Source organism: Cynocephalus volans, chromosome 17 (assembly GCF_027409185.1).
Source record: "Cynocephalus volans isolate mCynVol1 chromosome 17, mCynVol1.pri, whole genome shotgun sequence".
In the NCBI taxonomy this organism is placed as follows: domain Eukaryota; kingdom Metazoa; phylum Chordata; class Mammalia; order Dermoptera; family Cynocephalidae; genus Cynocephalus; species Cynocephalus volans.
This window is the reverse complement of record NC_084476.1, coordinates 648173-669205: the sequence shown is the minus strand read 5'-3', so window position 1 is coordinate 669205 and position 21033 is coordinate 648173. Positions and strand designations below refer to the sequence as shown.

General features: G+C 59.3%; 1 protein-coding gene across 2 annotated transcripts in view; it reads left to right on the top strand.

The window, feature by feature from the left end:
• Positions 1–1895: 1895 nt before the first annotated feature.
• Positions 1896–21033, top strand: part of CACNA1B (calcium voltage-gated channel subunit alpha1 B) — a 195330-nt gene continuing 176192 nt past the window's right edge. For both annotated transcript variants that reach the window (XM_063081919.1, XM_063081920.1), the window contains exons 1-3: positions 1896–2179; positions 2860–2965; positions 6672–6811. In XM_063081919.1, the coding sequence (XP_062937989.1) occupies positions 1896–2179; positions 2860–2965; positions 6672–6811 (530 nt within the window). The remainder of the gene's footprint in view (positions 2180–2859; positions 2966–6671; positions 6812–21033) is intronic.

Genomic DNA, 21033 nt, shown 5'->3' with positions numbered 1-21033 from the left:
CTCAGGCCCCAAACTAAGAGCCTTGCTTTCTGTCTTTCTTTGAGCCTCACATCTGATGCGTCAGCAGCTCTAGAATGGAGCCGCCACTCACGACCCCCACCCAGCCCACCACCTCTACTGGCTGCTGGTAAAGCCCACCTGGTCTCCCTGTTTCTCTCCACAACTGACCCATCGGCAGCCTCCCCTATAGCCTTCCCCCTACTTCCCAGCTAAGTGACCCTGAGTTTGTTTGGGGTGACTGTGTGCCCCCCTCAGTGGCGATGGCAGTCCCGGTCCACTTTGCCATAGTTCACTTTCCATCCTCTTAAAGCCAGGAGAGGCCACACGGCCCAGGTCTGCCTGGTGGATGTCAGAGAAGTTTGCTGAGAAGCTTCTGAGAAACTTTCCTTTGTTATAAAAGGACGCTGTAAATTAATTTTAGAAACGGGTATCCCGTTTATGCCTGCCCCTTTCTGTCTGTCTGAGATGTGATGCTCTGTGCCTTGGCAGCCACCTTGGGCCAGAGGCAAAAAGCGTACCTGGTGGTCACGGGGCAAGGAGGGATGGAAACCGCACACTCCACGCCTTCTTACTAAGCAAGGCTAAGGCTGTGCGTCCAGGCTGCTGCCAGCTGGCGTTGGTTACTTGCATCTGAACGTGCCCCGAATGCTGCACGCGCTGGCCTGGTGCAGTCCGCGCTCCACACAGCAGCCAGAGGGGTCCTTCAGAGCATGAGTCAGGTGACAACAGGACGGCGCAGACCTCTCTGGAGCCCCGATGCCTGCTGAAGCCTCTGCACTGGCTGTCTCCTCTGCCTGGTCTCACTTTGCACCTCTCTACAACCTTCGGGTCCACTCGAGGACCCCTTGTCTCCGGACAGAGGTGTTCCCCGACCCTGGCGCAGAAGAGCCTCCTCCAGCATCGCTGACAACATCGTCTCCTTGTTTCGTGTCCCCGCACCGAGGGCGCCTGCCGCTGTGTGTGCCCCGTGTTTGCTCTCCGGGAGCTGGTGAGGGGCGCGGGGTTTGGGCCCTGAGTTCCGCCCCCTTTGCCTGTCACCAGGAGCGTGACCAGGGAAGGCCTCTTAGAAGGTTGTGCGGGTCGACGAGCAAACGGTGTGAACCGCAGCGCGTCGCACAAAGCAAGCGCTGTGCAAATGCTCGCTGTCCTGTGCGTAACACTGTCACCTCCGTGGGCCGGAGCTGCAGGCCGAGGCGTGACAGGTGCTCAGTGAGGGGTCCTTGGGTGGCTGGAAGGACGGCAGCGCGTGACAACATGTTGTCCTCAAACGTTATGGAATGCGTGGCGGGACAAAGGAATCTGAATTGAGAGCTTGGAGCTGATTCCGTGTGTGGTGACAGCGAGGTCCTGGGTGTGACCGGGGCCGCGGGGCCCCACGGCAGGGTGGTCCATCTGAAAACCCGAGAGGCCGGGGAGCGGGAAGCACCGTCCACCAAGACGGCAGGAGAGGGCCCGGGAGCCCGCACGTCCCCGGGGGGAGCGCGGTCCCCAGCGCGGGGAACCGGGGTGCTGACGTCCCGCTTTGCGCCGGAGCACCTCGCGGCTGCGGAGGTCTCCCGGCGGGAACGCGGGGTCCTGCAGGGCGGGCTCTGGGGACGGCCCCGCCCCGGCCCCTCCGCGGCAGGCGCGGCCGTCGGGGACCCCCGGGCGCGGCGTCCGGCGGCGCGCGGGGCGGGGCGCGCGGAGGGCGGGTGGCCGGGGCGGGGCCGGCGCGGGTTGGCTGCGCCGCGCCGCGTGACCGGCGCCTTATAGGGCGTGGCGCGGGGCCGCGGAGCCGGGTGCGGCGGCGGCCGGCCGGGGAGGTGCGGCGCGTCCCGGCTGCTCGGCGGCGGCTCCGCTCCGCGCCCTCCGTGCCGGGGCCGCCGGGCCGGGGATGCGCGCGGCGCCCGGGCGCCATGGTCCGCTTCGGGGACGAGCTGGGCGGCCGCTATGGGGGCGCCGGCGGCGGGGAGCGGGCTCGGGGCGGCGGGGCCGGCGGGGCGGGCGGCCCGGGCCCCGGGGGGCTGCCCGCGGGCCAGCGCGTGCTGTACAAGCAGTCGATCGCGCAGCGCGCGCGGACCATGGCGCTGTACAACCCCATCCCGGTCAAGCAGAACTGCTTCACCGTCAACCGCTCGCTCTTCGTCTTCAGCGAGGACAACGTCGTCCGCAAATACGCCAAGCGCATCACCGAGTGGCCATATCCTTCCCGGCGGAGGAGGGCGCGCCCGGGCGGAGGCGCTGGAGGGGGCGGGGCGGGGCCGCGGGCGCGCGCGGGTGTGCGCGTGCGTGCGGGTGCGCGCGCGCCTGTGTTAGCGTTAGTGCATGTGCATGTGCGTGTGTGTATGTTGGTGCATGTGCATGTGCATGTGCGTGTGTGTTGGTGCGTGTGCGTGTGTGTGTGTTGGTGCGTGTGCGTGTGTTAGTGCACGCGCGTGTGGTCGCGGCGGCCGCGGGGTAGACGCCGGGCGGGGCCCTCTGCCCAGGGCTCGTCTCCCCCCGGCTCTGTCTCGGGCGCCTGTCGCGGTGCGTCCCTGCGGGTGGGACCCCGTGTGGACGCCGCCCGCGCGGGCCTGGCTGCAGGTGCTGCGCGTGCGTGCGCGCTGGGTTCAGTACATGTATGTTCACGTGCCTGTGTAGGTGCATGTGGCTGCGTGTGCCCTTAGACACGAGTGTGCGCCTGCGCGGGGTCCTCGCTGCAGCCGGGCTCGGGGGGCGCAGCCACCGCCCCTGGGACACGGGAGCCGGGCGTGCGCTGTCCGCGGTGCTGACGGCCGCTCGGGCGTGCGGAGGGCGGGGACCCAGGGGGGAGGGGTGGGCGCAGGTCCCCGTCCTTGTCAGCCACTCCGGCGCCTCCCGGCCAGTCCTTAACCCGCGCACTCCGTTCGAGTACATGATTCTGGCCACCATCATCGCCAACTGCATCGTGCTGGCGCTGGAGCAGCACCTCCCCGATGGGGACAAGACGCCCATGTCCGAGCGGCTGGTGAGTGTGGGCGGCCCGGAGCCTGGGGCCGGGGCTGGGGCGGAGGCAGCCCTCGGAGTCCCCTCTGAGTCCCCTCTGAGTCCTCATCGGTGCCCGAGCTCTGCTTCCTCGGCAAGGAGACTTCAGCCGAGGAAAGGGATAGAGCTTGGGCCCCTGATGCTCCCCACAAGGGCTAGGACAGCTGGGGAGGCCGGCTCAGGCCCTGCTGCGAGGCCAGGTCAGCCCCCAGCTGGCCCGCCCTGTGCCAGGAGCCACCCTACACCCCAAACGGGCCACTGAGGCCTGTGTCGCTGGCCTCGGTCTAAGCGTTCATCACAGTGTAGTCAGGAATGTCAGGCTCTAGGAGTGCCCAGTGAGCGCTGGGCTGGCCGCCACCCTTGCCTGCAGGGCTTTGACAGCCTTTGGTTCCTGTGGTGCTGCCATGAATCTAGAGACCGTGAACCTCTCCTTTGGAGTTACCTTCTGTGGCCCTGCTTGAATCCCTTGCCCCATGGGGGCCATCCCTTCCCGTGGGGACCATTCCTTTGCAGACGTTCTGAATCATTCCTGCCCACCCTTAGCTTCCTGCCAAGGGCTCCCCAGGCCCCTGTGGTATCCCCTGTTGAAGCATAGAACCCGTGAGAGTGGGGGGGTCTCTGTAGGGTGGTGGGACCATGGTCCTCCTGGCCCAGAAGGAGGCAGACTTGAAGGACAACCGTGGGGTCTCTGGAGGGACTGGGTCAGAGGGAAAGGTGACATTTCAGGTGATGAGCACCATTTCAAAGCTGAGGCATGTACCCTGTCCCACACATCTCCCCTGCTGCTTTGGCCCCCTTGCCTGGGCTCAGTGTGGACTTAACATAGGCTGAGGAACAGCAAGCATGGGTGTCCAGTGAGCAGCCTGTGTCCTGAGGTCCCCGAGGACATGGCTTCTCTTGGGGGCATCCAGAGGCTGCTCCTTCTTGCCTTGAACCCTGACTCTGCTTCCCTAACTCCAACTGGAGATGAGGACTAATGAGATGAGGCCTGTTGGGTGCTTAGCACGGGACCTGGCCCAGTGGTGCAGAAGCGGTGATGGGTGAGGCTGACCTGGAGGTGCCTATGAGTGGGTGGGGCACTGGGAGTAGGCAGGGAAGTAGACAGCCAGGGTGGACAGCCAGGGGACAGGGAGGTTTCATGGAGCACAACCCAAAAGGCCACCTGGGGTTTGGGTCTTGGGAGTCAGGGGACGAGTGGTGTGAGGGACAGCCCAGCCAGCCACACCACAAAGTGAAAGGTGAGTCGTGGTCCCTGTGGGGGAATCGGGCATGGAGCCTGATGGGCTTGCTCGCCTTCTCTGGGCCTCAGGCTCCTACTGGTGATGTGGGTCCTCTGGCCACTTTGTCCCGGGAGTCAGCATCCACCCCAGAGCCTAGGAAGAGGGTGAAAGTGGGAGGAAACTGGGGTTACGGCAGGTGGCCTTGAATGTTAGGCCATAGGGTGCATGCATATCTCCAAGGACGTCTGGCAGGAGTAGGGACAGAGGGGCACACAGCCTAGGGGTCAGACCAGGGTTGGGGGCAGGGAGGCTGGTGTGCAGTGGTCAGGGTCAGGCCTGTGCTGCCCTGCTGGGTGGCAGGTGTGACGGAGGCATGGAGAAGCCTGATGTTTGGGCTCCTGCCTGGCAGATGTGGGAGGGTTTGCTTTGTGGCCATGGGTGGGAGGGATGCACTTTTAGGAGTTGGGGGCCAAGGTGTCGGGCCCTGGACCTGGCCTGAAGGTCTGAGGAGCTCTTGGCTCACCTCAGTCCAATGTGCAGGCGCAGCCCTCGAAGGCCCTTAGAATGGACGGAAGGTCGGCGGTGCTGCTGGGAGACAGGCCGAGGGCTGGCTGGTGCAGAGGCGTCTCTCAGCTGTTCGCTAGCCACACCCTAGGTGGGGCCTCCCTGGCTCCCTGGCTCTGGGGGCTCCACTCCCCACCCGCCCACCAACTTCCTGAGCTGCCTTTAGCAGGAACCCCCAGCTTGCAACACCACCCACTCCCGTGGCTGCGGCCACCCACCCCTGCCAGCCCGCCCTCAGCTGCCTGCCGGTCACGGGTGGGGCTGGGAGAAGGGTCTGGGTGGCGCCTCCGGCCCAGCTGCCGGCTCTGGAGTCTGGCCGGCTCCTCTCTTTTCTATCCAGAAACTTACTGTGAAAACCGGTGCTGGCCGGGGCTCAGCTGCTCCCCGGGGCAGGTGGTCGGCAGCCCCTTCCTTTGGGGAGAGGAGGCCCCTCAACTAAACTAGACCAAAAGGTTCAAGGCCAAGAGAGGCGCGTCCTCCTCAGGAGCCTCACCCGTCATGAGTCGGTGTCAGGACAGCAGGGTGAGGGGCCTGGCCCGACGGACACTCGGCTGCCCAGGCCCCCTGGGGAGGAAGGCACAGGCTGTGGGACAGGCACCCCCACCACGCCTGGTGGCTCTTCGGGGCCAGTCCCGGGCCCTGTTGCCCTGGCCGCTCCCTGGCAGGGCAGTGCAGCTTTCTGAAGGGCAGGTCCTCCTATGGCTTCCACGGTCGTGGGGGCAAACCCTCAGGGGAGGCCCTTGCAGCTGGCTGCCTCCAACCAGCCCTTCATCTGCTTCTTGAGACAGCAGTCCGAGGGCCCACCCTCCGGGCCCAGCTCCCCAGGGCTCGCCTGTGCCCAGAGGCTCTCTCTCGCCTCCCTCCCGCCGGCACTTGCCACGCCGCGTCTTCACGTGGCATCCTCCACCCCAAGCTCCACAGCACGTGCTCTCTGCTCAGCGCTGGAAGGGCCTGGCCCCACTCGGAGCTCAGTAACTGTTCGCTGCGGTGCAGCCTGGAGTGCAGGAAGGGACTTTTGTCTTCATTCCTCTGGTCACATCGTTACCTCCACCCTGAGCTCCTTTCCTCAAGCTCTAGCTGTGGAAGCCTTGCTCCCAGCTGGGCACCACGCGTCCCCGAGGCCTGGCGGCATCTTGGTCTAAGCTGGTGTTTGAGCCCGCCCCACGGGTCTCAGGCATGGCCCGGACTGTGCCGTGGCGCTGCCCTGGGGCCCTCACAGACGTGAGCCCTCATCGCTCCAGCACCCTCGGAGCTGCAGCTCTTGCTTCTCTGTTTCTGTTTTTCCAACATAAGCGCATAAGAGGAGTCCGGGAAGTTTGAGCTTTATCGAGGCCACCTTGCACTGTGGCCAGAGCCCAGGGTCAGACCCACAGGCTACGGGGTTTGAGCCCGGTTCTGCCACAGGTGAGCTGTGGTCTCTGCCCAGCTCCTCGGCTTCTCTGGGTCCTACCTCCTCCTTAGGATGGGATGACCCCACAGGGGTGTTAAAGGGTTACCTTTGTTAACACAGGAGCTTACGTTATAAACACCACAGTAGTACTGTCTTCCCATAAGCAAAGCCTGCTGTGCGCTTCTGGCAGGGAAGGTCTTGGCTGCTCTGTGAAGTGGGTCAGAGGCTGAGATACTGGGGTGGGCAGCAGAAGGCACGTTCCGGCGTTGCTGGGACCTTGCTGCTGTGTGAACAGTAGCACATACCGTTAGGGGAACGTGCACAGACCAGCAAACACAGTCTCAGTGATGCAAATGCTGAATTGGAGACATCTGCGGGTGTCGTGGCAGGGCCAGGAGGGTCAGACTCCGGACGGGGGCCGTGGCCATCACACAGGGAGGGTGGCGTCCCCACTGCCGTCCTGGCCACCGCTGCACTGGGTGGGGGAAGTAGTGACCGCTGTTCTGTGCTTCTAGGATGACACGGAACCCTATTTCATCGGGATCTTTTGCTTCGAGGCCGGCATCAAGATCATCGCTCTGGGCTTTGTTTTCCACAAGGGCTCATACCTGCGGAATGGCTGGAACGTCATGGACTTTGTGGTGGTCCTTACGGGGTAGGTGGCTGGGTTCTGGGGTGTACCTGTGCATGCAGGCTGTGGTGCGTGCTGTCTGCCCGGGTGCGGGACAGGCTGCAGTGTCCATGCTGGTGATCCCCCACGGCCCCGCCTGAGGTGGACGAGGGTAGGGAAGTCTCTGATTGCCATCCGTGTGCGATGGGGGATCGCTTCTCTCTGAGAGGTGTCTGTGCTGCATTCTTTGCTGAAAGGCAGACATGCAGTAATCTGTCCTCAGGGGAGTTTGCTTATAGGGCCCACAGGCAAGTGGCCACCAGGTCCCGGTGACCTGGCGTGAGCCAGCCAGCTGCCTCTGGATCGTGGTCTGCCTTGGTGAGGAACTTTCCCTGGAGGTGGGGCTCAGCCTGTGCCCTAGGAGGGTCCTTGGTACTTTGAGCCTCGTTCCCTGCTGAGGAGGTCGCCTGGAAACCTCTACCTCAGAGTGTGGGGCTGCCCTTGGGTGGGGCCCTGTGTGTTGCCTGTGTCCAGCTTCTAGCCCCTGGAAGGGGCTTACTCAGCATGTCCTCCCACCACTTTCCTCCTCAAATGGATCCTGGTGACTACCAGCTTGTGACTCCTAGAACAACCTAGAACAACCTGCAGGTGGGCGGGCGGGGCTGAGGCTGGAGTGCACCTGCCCTTCTGGGCCTCGTTTGCTGCAGCTGTCTGATGAGTGCTGGAGGCCCCTTCCCTGTTTCTCTGGCCAGAGGCTGACAGCTGGGGCTGGCTGCTCTGGGGGAGGGAGTGACAGCGTGGGGAGTTTGCTCCCACAGAACCTGTTTGCATGACCCAAATCCCAGAGGCCCCTTCCTGGGCCAAGGATGGCAGCCAGTTCTTCCCTGGGGGCCTTGTGGTCCCCAGGAGGCTCAGAGCCCAGATTGGGGAGGAGAGAGTGGGCCCCACTTCAGGCCAGAACACTGCTTCCCAGGGAGTGGTGCTAGTGGCCGGGGCCTCCATCTGCTACCCAGTGACCGCCCAGGGCTGCCTGGTGCATGTGTGGAGAGGGGCTTGGGGCTGATGGTACGGAGGAAGCAGGCAACTGTGGAAGCCTCTGGGTCAGGGGCTCAAGCCTCCATGGGCTCCCTGCATGTGGGGAAGAATCAGTCGGCTCAGTGGAGCTGGCCTCCTGAATACGGCCCTCAGAGTGAGTCCTGGGGGGCCTGCCCCCCACCTGCTCTTGCTGCTGAAGCAGCCTGTGGACCGGCCCCTGCTGGTGGGGGCAGTGCTCTCAGGACGAGGCTTGGGGAAGGGCCTTCCGAAGGCTGGGCCCGGAGCCGTCTGTGGCACACCCAGCATGCCAGCATCAGGCAGCTTCCGAGCCCTTCTGGGTGCAGCGATGCCGTCATATGTTTGGCATTGGGGCGGAATCTATGGAAAGCCCTCTGTGGCCCTGTGGAGACCTGTGTTCCACCCCACTGGTGACTCCCACCCGTGGGGGCTAGAGTGGGGGAGGCTGGTAGAGAGTGTCCCTCGGAGGATGGGCAGCTCCCTAGTTCCCCACTCCCAGGGGTGTCCAGGAGCCACTGTAGCTGTTTACATCTCTCTCCCTCTAGACTCAAGTCCCTGAGGACATGAACAGTGCCTTATTTTTCAGGGTGTCCCCAGAGCCTAGCTTGGGGCGGGCACCCAGGAGGGGGTGGTGAGCATCTGGTGAGTCAGTGGTTTGTTGACGCTTAAGTGGTGTCAACTGGACCCAATGGGAGCTGGTGGCGGAGGCGGGACCCTGCCTTGGGGGTGCTGTCCACGGTGCTGAGCGTCTGGGCCGCTTGGGGGCAGGGAGGGAAGGCGGCAGCAGCCCGCGCCAAGCCCTGGGCGGGGCCCTGGGTCTTTCAGCACCTGCCGGCTCCAGGTCCCCCACTGGGAGCAGGAGAGGCCTCATGAGGGTGGGCACGCTGGGCCGATGCCTCTGCCCGGCTGGTCACACTCCTGGGCAGAGGTGAGGTTAGGGTGGGCTCACCTCCCTGGGAGCCCCAGTGAGAGAATCCCAGGGGTCCCGAGACCTGCCTGTCTGTCTCCTTCCCGCTTCTCCAGCCCCCTGCCCTGTTGCTTCTGTCTTCTCTTCGTCGACGCTCGTGTCCCTTCCTCTCCGCTTCGTTCTCTGTCTCTCTGCCTCTCCACGTCTCTGTTTCTCTGCGTCTTTCTGCCTTGCCCTGTGTCTCTCTCTGTGTCTGCAGGAGGAGAGCTGGTGTTGGTGCTGAAGGTTTCCAGCCTCCTTCTCGCTCCGCATCTCACCCCTGGAGGTGACGCTGGGTTGTGAGGGGAACCTCCAGGTGGGGGAGACCTGCGTCCCCCGGGCTCACATGCAGGCCCGGAGTCACACAGGAGAGCCACTGTGCTGCTCCTGTGTGGGGCCCATGGGGACATGGGAACCTGTGAGTGTGCAAGGGGGAACCCAGGGAAGAGCCCTCGCCCTGACCCTCCTGAGCTGCGGTCCCAGGGGGAGCGGGCCGGGGTGGGGGTTGCTAGTTACTTTGTTGTTTTGAATCAGGATTTAATTGGTGCTCAGAGGGCTGGAGGCTGGGGTTGCGGGGGCAGGCGACACCCTGGCCTGTTGCCTGGTGAGGGCCAACTCCTCTGCAGAGGCTGGCAGGGCCCCTCTGCTGCTGAGGCCAGTGTGGGGGCAGTGGAGATGTGCAGGGCTGGACCCAGGCTCCGCCCTGCCCTGGGAAGCCCCTTCACCTCAGTAGGCTGGCCTGGGCACCCTCTTGTCTCTGCCCTGCCTGCTTAGGACTCAGGACCTGTATTAGTGAGTCTGGGGTGTGTCTGGGTCTGCGATCGGCTCTAACTTTGTGGGCACCTGCAGCCCTGGGGAGGCAGGTGTAAGGTATGGGGTGGGTCTTAACCGCCCGGGCTGGAGGGTCCTACACAAATCAGAGGGGTGCCTCTGAGGGACCCTGTAGACCTCTGAGAGATGTTGGCACTTCCTGGGGCATGGCAGCTGGTAGAGGTGTGCCTGCCCTCGTGGGCCCATCTGTGCCATGGGGGAGCCCAGACCCTCAGCTATGAACACTGCTCCCAGCTGGGTCAGTCCACGGGTGACCACCCAGGACTTTCTGTTGTTCTCTTGGGTCGGGGTGAGGTCCTGGCCCACTCCTGTGCCTCACAGGGTAGTTTGCCCAAGAGAGATTCTGGTCCCAGGAGTCGGGCTGTATGGGTCGGGGGCTTTGCCTGCTCCCCGCAGAGTGGGCCTGGGGTGCAGAGTGCTTTGATGTGGGGAGTCCCAGGGACTCACCCCAGCCTGAGCCCAGCTCACTGCTAGGACGAGGCTCAAAGGGTCTCAGGCCATGTAGAGAAGAAGGGTAGGGCGGCTGCTCATCCTGCCTGCCGTCCCTCTCTCCATCCTCCTACCCACGCACCTGCTGGCCCATCCGTCATCTGCCCTTCTGTGCATACGTCTGTCTGTACGTCTGTCTAGCCCTTCTTCCAAGGCTCCCTCCACTGACCCACTATTCGCTACTCGCTCATTTATTTGTTGAGCCTCTGCCAGGTGCTGAGGACACACGAGTGAACACACTGGCCCTGCCCCGGGCTGAGTTCTGCTGGGGACGCCTGGGCGGCTTCCCTGGCCCTCTGTCTCTTCTTCTGGTGGGTCCACACTTCACTCAGGTGTGCTGCTTGTTGCATGGTCCGTCCCTGTGTCCTACACAGCTGCACCGCGGGGCTGATCAGCATGGGGACCCGGCACGTGAGCGAGTGTGGCGATGAGCACTGGGATTTGCTTCCTGCATAGGAAACGGGGCGAGCAGTGCAGAGTGCGGCTTAGGGCGGCTGTGCTGCGTAGGGTGGTCAGAGAAGGCCTCAGCATTAAGTTTACTTTTGAGCGGGGGCCTGAAGGACGTGATCTCTGAGAAGAGGCCGTGGCTGGAGGTGCCGCTTGAGGGACACAGGAGTGTCGAGACCTTCAGGGCCTGAGACCAGACAGAACCCACAGGGTATGGGGAGAGTGGGAGAGAAGGTGCCCACGACTGAGCCCAGGGCACCCCGGAGTTGGCAGGTGGTGGCTAGCCAGCGAGCTGGGTGGGTCAGCAGCGTGCCCTCAGCGTAGACTGTGTTTCAGGAGGGAGGCGATGTCCCCCCACAGCAGCGACTTGAGCATGGACGGCAGCGGGGGTTGTGGCTGGGCGTGTGGCAGGGGACGTCTGGCGAGTACCTGCAGGCACCTCTTTCATCTTTTAGGGAGTTTCGCAGCAAAGTGGGTCAGAGAAATGGGACAGTGGCAGGAGGGAGGTGGAAGGCTGTTGTTTTAGTCCATTTCTGTTGCTTATAACAAAATGCACAGAGCTCAGTGTTTTATAAAGAAAAAATTTATTGCTTATAGTTTCTGAGGCTGGGAAGTCCAGAGTCCATCTGGTGGTGGTGACAGTGACCCAGAGGTCTCACATTGCAAGATGGTGGAAGCAGAGAGAGACATGACAGACTCTCTTCTTCTTTTAAAGCTCAGAACCACGCTCCTGAGCACCATTTTTAATCCATTCGCTACTGCACGGTCCTGCAACCCAATCACCTCTTCAAGGCTCCACCTTTCAATGACCATAATAGGATTTCCCACCTCTTAACAGTCACAGGGGGGCTAAGTTTCTAATATGTAAAACCTGGGGGACACAATTCAAGCTCCAGTGAGTTTTGTGGGGACATAATTCAATTCACTGCATTCTACCACTGGTCCCCCAAAACTCATGTCCCTTTTCACATGCAAATGCGTTCATTTCATCCCCAAAGTCTTAACTTGTTTCAACTTAAAATTTCAAAGTCCCATCTGTTACATCAATACAAGTTACCTACTTCTAAGACACAATGGTGGGACAAACGTAGGGTACGCATTCCCATTCCAAAAGAGAAATCGGCAAAAAGAAAGGGATGACAGGTCCCAAACAAGTCTGAAACCCAGCAGGGCAGGCATCAAATCCCAAAGCTGGTGAATCAGGTACCTTGACTCCATGTTCCATGTCCTCTGCAAACTGGTGTGAGGTGGGTCCTAAGTCCTTGGGCAGCTCTGCTCCTGTGGCTTTTCTGGTCTCAGGCCACACGTCACCTCTCCCAGGCTGGGGTTCCACTCTGGTAGCTCCACAGGTCTGGGGTCTCCATGGCGGTCCTGCTCTTACAGATCCACTAGACATGGCGCTTATGGGGTTTTTCTGCTGCAACTCTGACCCCACGTTTCCACTCGGCATTGCTCTAGTGAAGGCTGTCTGTGGTGACTCTGCACCTGTGACAGATCTCTTCCTGGGCCCCCAGACTTTTCCATACATCCTTTGAAATCTGGGTGGAGGCTCCCAAGCCTTCTGAGCTCTGGCATTCTGTGAGCCTAAAGACCTAACACCATGAGGACTCTGCCAAAGCTTCTGGCTTGTAGCTTCCCAAAGTGCAAGTCCAGCCACATCTGGGGCAATTTAGCCACAGCTAGGGCAGCGAAAGTAGCTGCGGTGGTGGTGCGAGGATCAGTTTCCTGAGGTGGCCCTGGGCAGTGAGCCCACGGAGGGTGCCTCAGGCCAGTTCCCCAAGACCATTCTGTCTCCCTAGGCCTTTGGGCCTGAAATGGAAGGGTTGGCCACAGAGGCTTCTGCAATGCCTTCAGGGCCTTTTCTCGTTCTCTTGATAATCCCTTTCCTTTTTACTAATCTTCTTAGCAGCATCGGATTTTTCTTCTGAAAATGCTCTCTGCTTCTCTACCACATGGCCAAACTGCAAATTTTCCAAGTCTTTACAGTCTGCTTCCCTTTTAAATTCTGGCTTTATGTTGTGCCTTTGCTGCCATAACTCAGCATAAGCTGTCACAAGTAGCCATGCAGCTTCCTGAATGCTTTGCTGCTTAGACATTTCCTCTGCCAAATACTCTGGTTCACAGCTCTTAAGTTCCAACTTCCACACAGTCCCAGGGCATGGACAAATGCAGCCAAGTTCTTTGCCAGTTCACAGCAAGGGTGAGCTTTGCCCCAGTTTCCAATAAACCTGCTCGCCACCATGTAACCAGTCTCTAAGACATTGCAAACTTTCCCTCATCTCTTTGTCTTCTTCTGAGTCCTCCAAACTCCTCCAACCTTCCCTCAACACTCAGTTCCAAAGCTGCTTCCACATTTTCAAGTATCTGTTATAAGCAACACCCCACTTCTCTGTTACCAGTTTTCTGTTTTAGTCCATTTCTGTTGCTTATAACAAAATATATGGAACTGGGTATTTTATAAAGAAAACAAAATTTATTGCTTACAGTTTCTGAGGCTGGGAAGTCCAAAGTCCATCTGATAGTGGTGACAGTGACCCACGGGTCTCACATTGCAAGATGGTGGAAGCAGAGAGAGCAGAGAGAGACAGACAGACTCTCCTTTCTCTTGTTTTAAAGCCCTCAGAACCATGCCCCTGACCACCATTTTTAACCCATTCCCTACTGCACGGTCCTACAGTCCAATCACCTCTTCAAGGCTCCGCCTTTCAATCACCATAACAGGATTTCCCACCTTTTACCAGTCACAGTGGGGGCTAAGTTTCTAATACATAAAACCCGGAGGACACAATTCAAGCTTCAGTGAGTTTTGTGGGGACATAATTCAATATACTACAGTTGTATTAGTCCATTTTCTGTTACTTACAATAGAATATATGAAACTGGATAATTTATAAAGAATGAAATTTATTTCTTACAGTTTGGAGGCTGGGAAGTCCACAGTCAGGGGCACATCTGGTGAGGGCCTTCTGGGTGGGAACTCTGCAGGGTCCCGGGGTGACCAGGGTGTCACGTGGCGAGAATGGGCTGAGCTGGTGAGCTAACCTTGTCACTTGCTCTCCTGCTAAAGCCATCAGAACCAACGCCCACTACTCCATGAATGGGTCAGTCCATTCACGAGGGCACAGTCCTCATGTTCCAGCCACTGCTTAAAGGCCCCACCTGTCAAATACCATAATTGGATTTCCCACCCTCTTAGCACTGTTACTATGAGGGTCAAGCTTCAATGAGTTTTGGGGGGACATTCAGTCCACAGCATTCTGCCCCTGGCCCTTTTCACATACACATGCATTCATTTCGTCCCTATAGCCCCAACATCTTAACTTGTCCCAGCAGCAACGCAATGTATCTACTTCCAAGATACAGTGGTGGGACAGGCATAGGGTACATATTTCCTTTCAAAAAGGGAGAAATATGCCAAAAAAAGGGATACAGGTCCTGAACAAGTCTGAAACCCAGTAGAGCAGGCATTAAATCTTAAAGCTGGAAAACAATCTTCCTTGACTCCATTTGTGGTGTCCTCCGCACACTGGAATAGGGGTTGGGTCCCCAAGTTCTCGGGCAGCTCTGCTTCTATGGCTTTCCTGGGCTCAGCCCATGCTTCAGCTGTCCCAGACTGGCGTTGCATGCTGGTAGCTCTACAGTTCTGGGGTCTCCATGGTGGTCCTGCTCCCACAGCTCCACTAGGCATGGCGCTGGTGGAGATTTCTTGTTGTGACCCCACATTTCTGTTTAGCATTGCTCTAGCAAAGGCTCCCTGCAGTGACTTCAACCATGTGACAAATCTTTTTTGAGTCTTCAGGCTTTCCATACATCTTTGGAATTGGGATTCTACAGCTCTGGCATTCTGTGAGCCTGCAGACTTAATACCATGTGGATGCCACCAAGGCTTCCAGCTTGTATCTTCCAAAGCACCAGGTCCAGTTGGCACCTGGCGCCAGTTCACCCATGGCTGGTGCTGCCTGAGTAGCCAAGGTGTGGGGAGCAGCATCCTGAGGTGGCCTTGAGCAGTGAGCCTGTGATGGGAGGGGATGCCTAGAAGAACTCTGAAATGTCCTCAGGGTCTTTCTTCCATGCTTTCGACGACCCCCTCCTTCTGTCCTGATCTCCTTAGCAACTGCTCACTGGGCTACACCCTTAGTTTCCTCTACTGAACATGCTTTTTTACTCTTTGAATGGCCAGGCTGAGAATTTTCCAGTTTTTTACCCTATGCTTCCCTTTTAATTTTAAGTTCTGGCTTTCTGTCATGCCTTTGCTGCTATAACTCAGCATAGGCTGTTACAAGTGGTCTTGTAGCTACCTGAATGCTTTGCTGCTTAAAAATTTCTTTCACCAAATACCCTGGATCATCACTTTTAAGTTCTACATTCCATAAAACTTGTGGGCATGAACAAATGCAGCCAAGTTCTTTGCAACTCTGTAACGAGGATGACTCTTGCTCTGGTTTCCAATAAGCTCTTCCTATTTCCATCTGAGACCTGCTCAGAATGGCATTTACTGTCCATATTTCTATCAGCATTCTGTTTACCACCATTTAACCAGTCTTTAAGAAGTTCCAATCTTTCCCTGTTCTTCTTGTCTTCTTAACTCTCCCCAGCTTCTAGGCTTTTCCTAGCCTGCTCCTCCGTATTCTTCCAGCCTCTGCCCATCACCCAGTTCCAAAGCTGCTTTCACATTTTCAGGTATTTGCTATAAGGAACACCCCACTCCTAGTACCAATTTTCTGTATTAGTCCATTTTCTGTTGCTAATAACAGAATACCTGAAACTGAATAACTTATAAAGAAATGAAATGTATTTCTTACAGTTTTGGAGACTGGGAAGTCCACAGTCTAGGGGGCACATCTGGTGAGGACCTTCTTCTGGGTGGGAACTCTCTAGAGAGTCCTGTGGCAACTTAGGTGTCACATGGCAAGATAAGTGGGCTGAGTAAGAGAGCTAACTTTCTCACTTGCTCTCCTTTTAAAGTCATCAGAACCACGCCCACTACTCCATGAATGGATCAATCCATTCACGAGGGCACAGTCCTTGCAATCCAATCACCTCTTAAAGGTCTCACCTTTCAAACACCCTATTGGATTTCACACCTTAAAACTGTTACAATGGGGTCAAGCTTCAATGAGTTTTGGGGGACATTCAATCCACAGCAAGGATTAAGAGGGTTTTCTTAAGTCTGGGTTCATAGCCTGACTGTGTGCTGGTGGGCCCAATCCAGGAGGGAAGGACACATGGATGAAGTAGGCAGAAAGGGGAAAGCACTGGAGTGATGAGGAAGATGGGGTCCAGGGCTGGGCATCCATAACAGGGAAACTGGGGCATGCATGTGAGTTTGCTTGGATCAGCTGAGTGGGGACAGACAGGGTGGAGGTCCTCCTCTGACTGTGTTTCCTTTGACTTTGGAGGCAAGTGCATCAGCTGAGGCATAGTGTGGGAAGAAGATGAGCCAGGAGAGAGTATGAGATAGAAATATAGGGGAGAGAGGTGGGGAGGGGGCAGTAGGGGAGAGGGAGAGGGTGCATGAGTGGATTGGGATCTCCTCTGGCCACTGTCCCAGCCTCTCACCTTCTCCCTGCTCCCCCCATACACCATCCCTCCTTCACCTGTTGGCCACCTGGTCTTCCAGTCACTTGTTCATCTGGAAGGAGTTTGTCGAGTGCACCTGCTACCTTCCAGTCACTGTTGTAGCTGCTGGGGACAAAAAACAGATATGTCCCTGCCCTCCTGGAGGCCACATCCTCAGGGGAGACAGACAGTGCACCGTGAAGGTAGTGAAGGTGCAGGGTGGTCAGAGGGAAGTGTGTCCTTTCACTAGGGTTGAGGAGGTCCCTGGGAAGCGGCTCCAGCAGATGAGCTGTGAGGACAGCGAGGGGCAGGTGCAGTCCCATTAGCTGGGAGGCCACAAAGAGCCTTGGCTCTGAGTGGGGGCAACCGGACTGGGCTCTCTGGGTACTGGGTGGAGAACAGGCAGTCAGAATGAGGGCGGAAGCTGCAGAGTGCGGTAGTTCAGGTGCAGGCGATGGGGACTTGGACCAGGGGTGGAGCCAGAGAGGACACACGTCCCACTGGACATCCTGAGAAGATGGATCCCACAGGAAACCCTCTGGCTCCTCCAGGGATTGGCACCCACTTCCCAGGCCGCCTTTTCCTTCCTGTGCCCTGGCTGTTCCTGTGACTATACCCACGTGTGTCTGTTCTCCTGTGCTGCCCCCATGTCACTGTCCCCAAGCCCCAGGTCCCTCAAGAAGCCTCCATCACACCCTTTGGCCCTGAGAAGTTGGTTTTATCTGGGGGTCAGGGCAGGGTCAGATGCTCAGGTCAGGGCCCCCAGAACCCCAAAGCCCTGCGAGTCCTCACCGTCATTGTGGCCCCCGCCTGGCACTTTCCTTCATGATCCTTGGGGACAGCAGAGGAATGTGTCCTGGCTCAGCAGGTGGATCCCCGAGGGGACATTTTCAACTACAGCTTCTCATTTTACTCCAAATTAAACTGGGATTTCTTTCTAAGACATGTAATTAGAGCTCAGATTCCTTCTTCCCTGGACTAAGGCCTCCTGTGGGAAGAGGAGCAGACCTGTGGCCGCTGCGCAGGGAGGGATGTCAGCGGAGCTCAGAGGTCATGGCCACCAGCCCAGGCCACCCTGACCCCGAGCCTCCTGAGCTTGGCCCTGGTGCTGGGTGCTGTTGCTGCCTCCTCTCTTTTTGGGCACAGGGACACAGGCCTGATGCAGGAGACGGCAGGTGCTTCCTGGGTGAGGGAGGCCTGGCTTAAAGAGAGATGGTGGAAGGAGGCCGAGAACAGGCCAGCAGATGGGCACTATGACGTCCCCCATGGGCAAGGGGGGCCACCCAGGTGAGCAGTGGCCCGTGTCCAAGTGCAGTGCCCAGGGACACTGAGCCTCCCCATGGTGACCCAAGACATTGTGTCTGAACACAGGTGACAGGAGACACTGTGCTAGAGAGACCAGTAACACTGGGTTTGAATGTGGGCTGACCAGTGTGTGTCTGAGCAGTGACCAGAACCAGCTCCACGATAGGCTGTTCCTCAGCCCTCAGGCCCTGCGACTATGGTCCTGCAGGGGGTCTCCGGTGCCCTGTCAGGTGGGGTTTGCTGGACTTCCTCTCCCTTTCTCCACCAGAGGGTGGAAATGGCCTTCACAGGCCCTGACCCCACCCATGCCCCCAGTGTGGCTGGAACCAGTGGGCTGGGGGCTGAGTTCTGACAAGTGGCCCCTGGTGCAGTGGAGGGAGGCCCCATGTTCTAGGGCCTGGGGTTAGGGTCCCTCCAGGCATCATCCATGGGCACAACCAGTGACTCAGCACGGGCCTGGCCCGTGGCTCTGCAGCCCCACTGGTCCTGTCGTATCACTGGGAACTCGCTGTGTGCATGCGGGGACCAGATTGGTGAGGGGGTGGCTGATCCAGGACCCTGCACCCAGTCCTCAGGCAGCGCCCCTGGCAGTGGCTGCCCACCGGGCCTCAGCATCCCTGGGGACAGGCCTGGTGCCCCGCGCTGGCTTATGTAACACCCAGGACGTGCCGCCCTGGCAGGGTGGAATCCCGGCCTCCATCTTCCCACACGCCCCCGTGCTGGGTATTTATGGAGGGCCCGGCTCAGCCCCTGCTCTCTGTCTGCCCCCCCAGTTCTCCTGTTTCAGGAGGCTTTGCACTCAGCTGCATTGGGGGACAGCAGCAGGCCCCTCCTGGCCACAGACCCCCGTCCGCACGTGTGGAGGGGCTCAAGCCCCTCTCGGAGCCCCAAAGGTCTCCTGATCCTGGGCAGGGCAGGGGCCTCAGTTCTGGTCCCAAAGAGTCCTCTCAGGTCTTGGTATCCCCATGCGTGGCGTGGGGTCAGGGAGGGGCCACCTGTCACATGCCTGTCGGACACAGCAGCCCCGAGGGACGACCAGTCCCTCTACAAACCTGCTGCCATGGGGCCCAGATGGGAGAAGGAGCCCAGGCCCTGGGCTGCCCTCAGATGTCACAGGCTTTCCCAGGGGACAGAGGTCTGGGCTGCTTGTCCTGAGCCAGGTGGGGTTGGACTGGGCCACAAGGTCGTGTGGCGTGTGGTCAGGCAGATCTGAGCTGCCCCGTCCTGGGCCTGAGGCTGGTGGGCTAAGGGGGCACGGCTGGAGTTTTGAGGTGGGGTCTAAATTAGTTGTCGACATTTAAGAAGAATGAGCTTTCACATAAAAGCCCACATTTCTATCTTGCTTGGGAGGAGTCCCCTGGAGCCTGTACTCCCTCAGGAAGAGCCACCTTTAGGTCTGGGCAGCCAGCCTGGAAGGCAGTGCCTGGCCGGCCCCCCGCAGAGCTGCCCCACTCCTTCTGTGGCCTCCTCTGCAGGCTCAGGCCTGGGGCTCTGTTCCCTGGGGCTGCTGCACTCTGTGCCCACAGGGGCCCAGGCCTGGTGTGCCTCAGCGCAGGCTGTAGCTGGTGTGGCCTGGTGGCAGAGGGGCACACTCCTGCCTCCTGTGTGGGTGCACCCACAGAGGTCACAGGAGTTCAAGTTCATGCCCAGTGAGGGTGGGGCCTTGCTCCTGCTGTTCGGGGAGCTGGTGTGTGTGGGTGCATGGGTGGTGGGTGCACCTGCAGCTGCCCTGCTCACACTGGAGCCTAGAGCTGCAAATGTGCACTGAGGTGGGAATGGCTGCTGATGGCTTCCCGTGTAGTAGGTCTGGAGCTGGTCCCTGGGCTGAGAAGGGGGTGGGAGAGCAGGTGCTGGACTGTAGCCTGGTTAGGGGGCTCCTGGGCCCTTCTCGGGCTGTGTGAGGGGCAGGGCCGCTGGGGAGTGCAGGGCAGGGCCTCCCTCTGCCAAGCTTGCAGCTTTGCTGGCTCCGAGCCTTTCTCCACTCCGACCTGCCGCTGGGTGTACAGTTCTAGAACACACATTGCCAGTAAGTCGCCTGTAGGCCTCTCCCACCAGCTCCACCCGGCCAGCCCCCTGCCGCTCAGTGCTGCTCTACTGTGAGAACTGGGGAGGCCATTCTGGGAGCCCCCATCACACCAGACAATGTCACCCTGTCTGTCTCCCCCAAGAGCACATAAGCCCCGTTGGAAAGGATCCTGCACCTTTGGTCCCCTGCATGCCAGCCTGGGAGCAGTGCTGGCCCAGTGGTCCTCGCTTTGTGTGTCTTCTCTCCACCTCCCACACCCTCCTGCCCAGGCTGGCCTCTCTTTGCCCTTCTCTCCCCAAGAGGCTTCCCTGCCTGGATCTCTTCACGTCATGAAGTCCTGTCTCTGTGGATGGGCTCGTTCCCTTGGACTGTGCGTGAGTCTGCTCCAGCTGCCATAACAAAGCGACAGAGATGGGGCAGCTTAAGCAACAGACACTTTCTCATCACAGTTCTGGAGGCAGGATGTCCAAGATCACAGTGTCAGCAGGGCTGGTTTCTGGTGAGATCTGTCCTCCTGGCTTGCAGACAGCCATCTTCTCGTGGTGGGCACAGAGTGCGATGTGATGGACGTGGACTCTAGGCCTTGGGGCAGTGGGGTGCAGGGCCAGGCCTCTAGGCATTGTGTGACGTCTACAACGCCCCCATGCTCAACCCCACAGCACCCCAGGCCCAAGTCTGCTGTTGCTGGTGCACCGTAGGCCCCGGCTAGATGTTTGTGGAATCCAGCAGCATTTCCCCCTCTGCTGGCCTTTCTCACACCTCCCTCTCCTAAGCTCCTGGGCCTGACAGCGCCACAGCAGCATGGAGCAGCAGGTACCCAGCGTGGGCCAAGGGCAGGACTCCCCTGCCCACTCCAGGGCCCTCCCCAGATGCAGGGATGGTGGGTACTGCTAAGACTGTAGGCGGTGGGGGGATCCCCTAGGTACAGTGCAGCCTCCTGTCTGAGGATGGGGATTCCTGCGGGAGCCTCCAGCACTGCCTCCTGCTCTGGCCGCAGGCCCCTGCTGCTCCTGCTGTCTCAGACCCTTGTTCTGGGAGTACCGTGGCAGGGGAGGGATGGCCTCCTGAGGAGCAGGAAGGAGAGCTTCCTTCTTCTGATCGCTGGCCTAGTTAATACTGGGGTGGAATTGAACCCTGCAGGCAGACAGGGAGAGACTGGAGACCGGAAGCGACAAGCAGGAGTGGCCACAGTGGGTGCCGTTGAGACTGACAAGCCCCCGCACCACCCAGACAGGTGCAGGGGCACAGGAGGGCAGCGCTGCTCTGTGTCTAGCCTGGTGCTGGCTGCACACGTCTCCAGTGAGGGAAAGGCCTGCTTGATGGTGGTCTGCTCCCTGTCCTGGCCGGGTCCCCAGCCTGCGAGTGCGGGCAGGACGGGTGCAGGCCTGGGCACGGCGCTGGTAGGAAGGGCAGTGTAGGCAGGGCGGGCTCCTGAGACATGAAAAGGTAAATAAGAAATAAAAGCTTACTGTTCCGTGAGGTTCCTTATGTACTGGCTGCTGCTCTAATATAATTCTACAGATCTCACGAGCTAGATGTTAATATTAACACCCCTTTTTAAAAAAAAATCAGAGTTTTTATTTTGAGCTAATTGTAGATTTGTAGTATGCA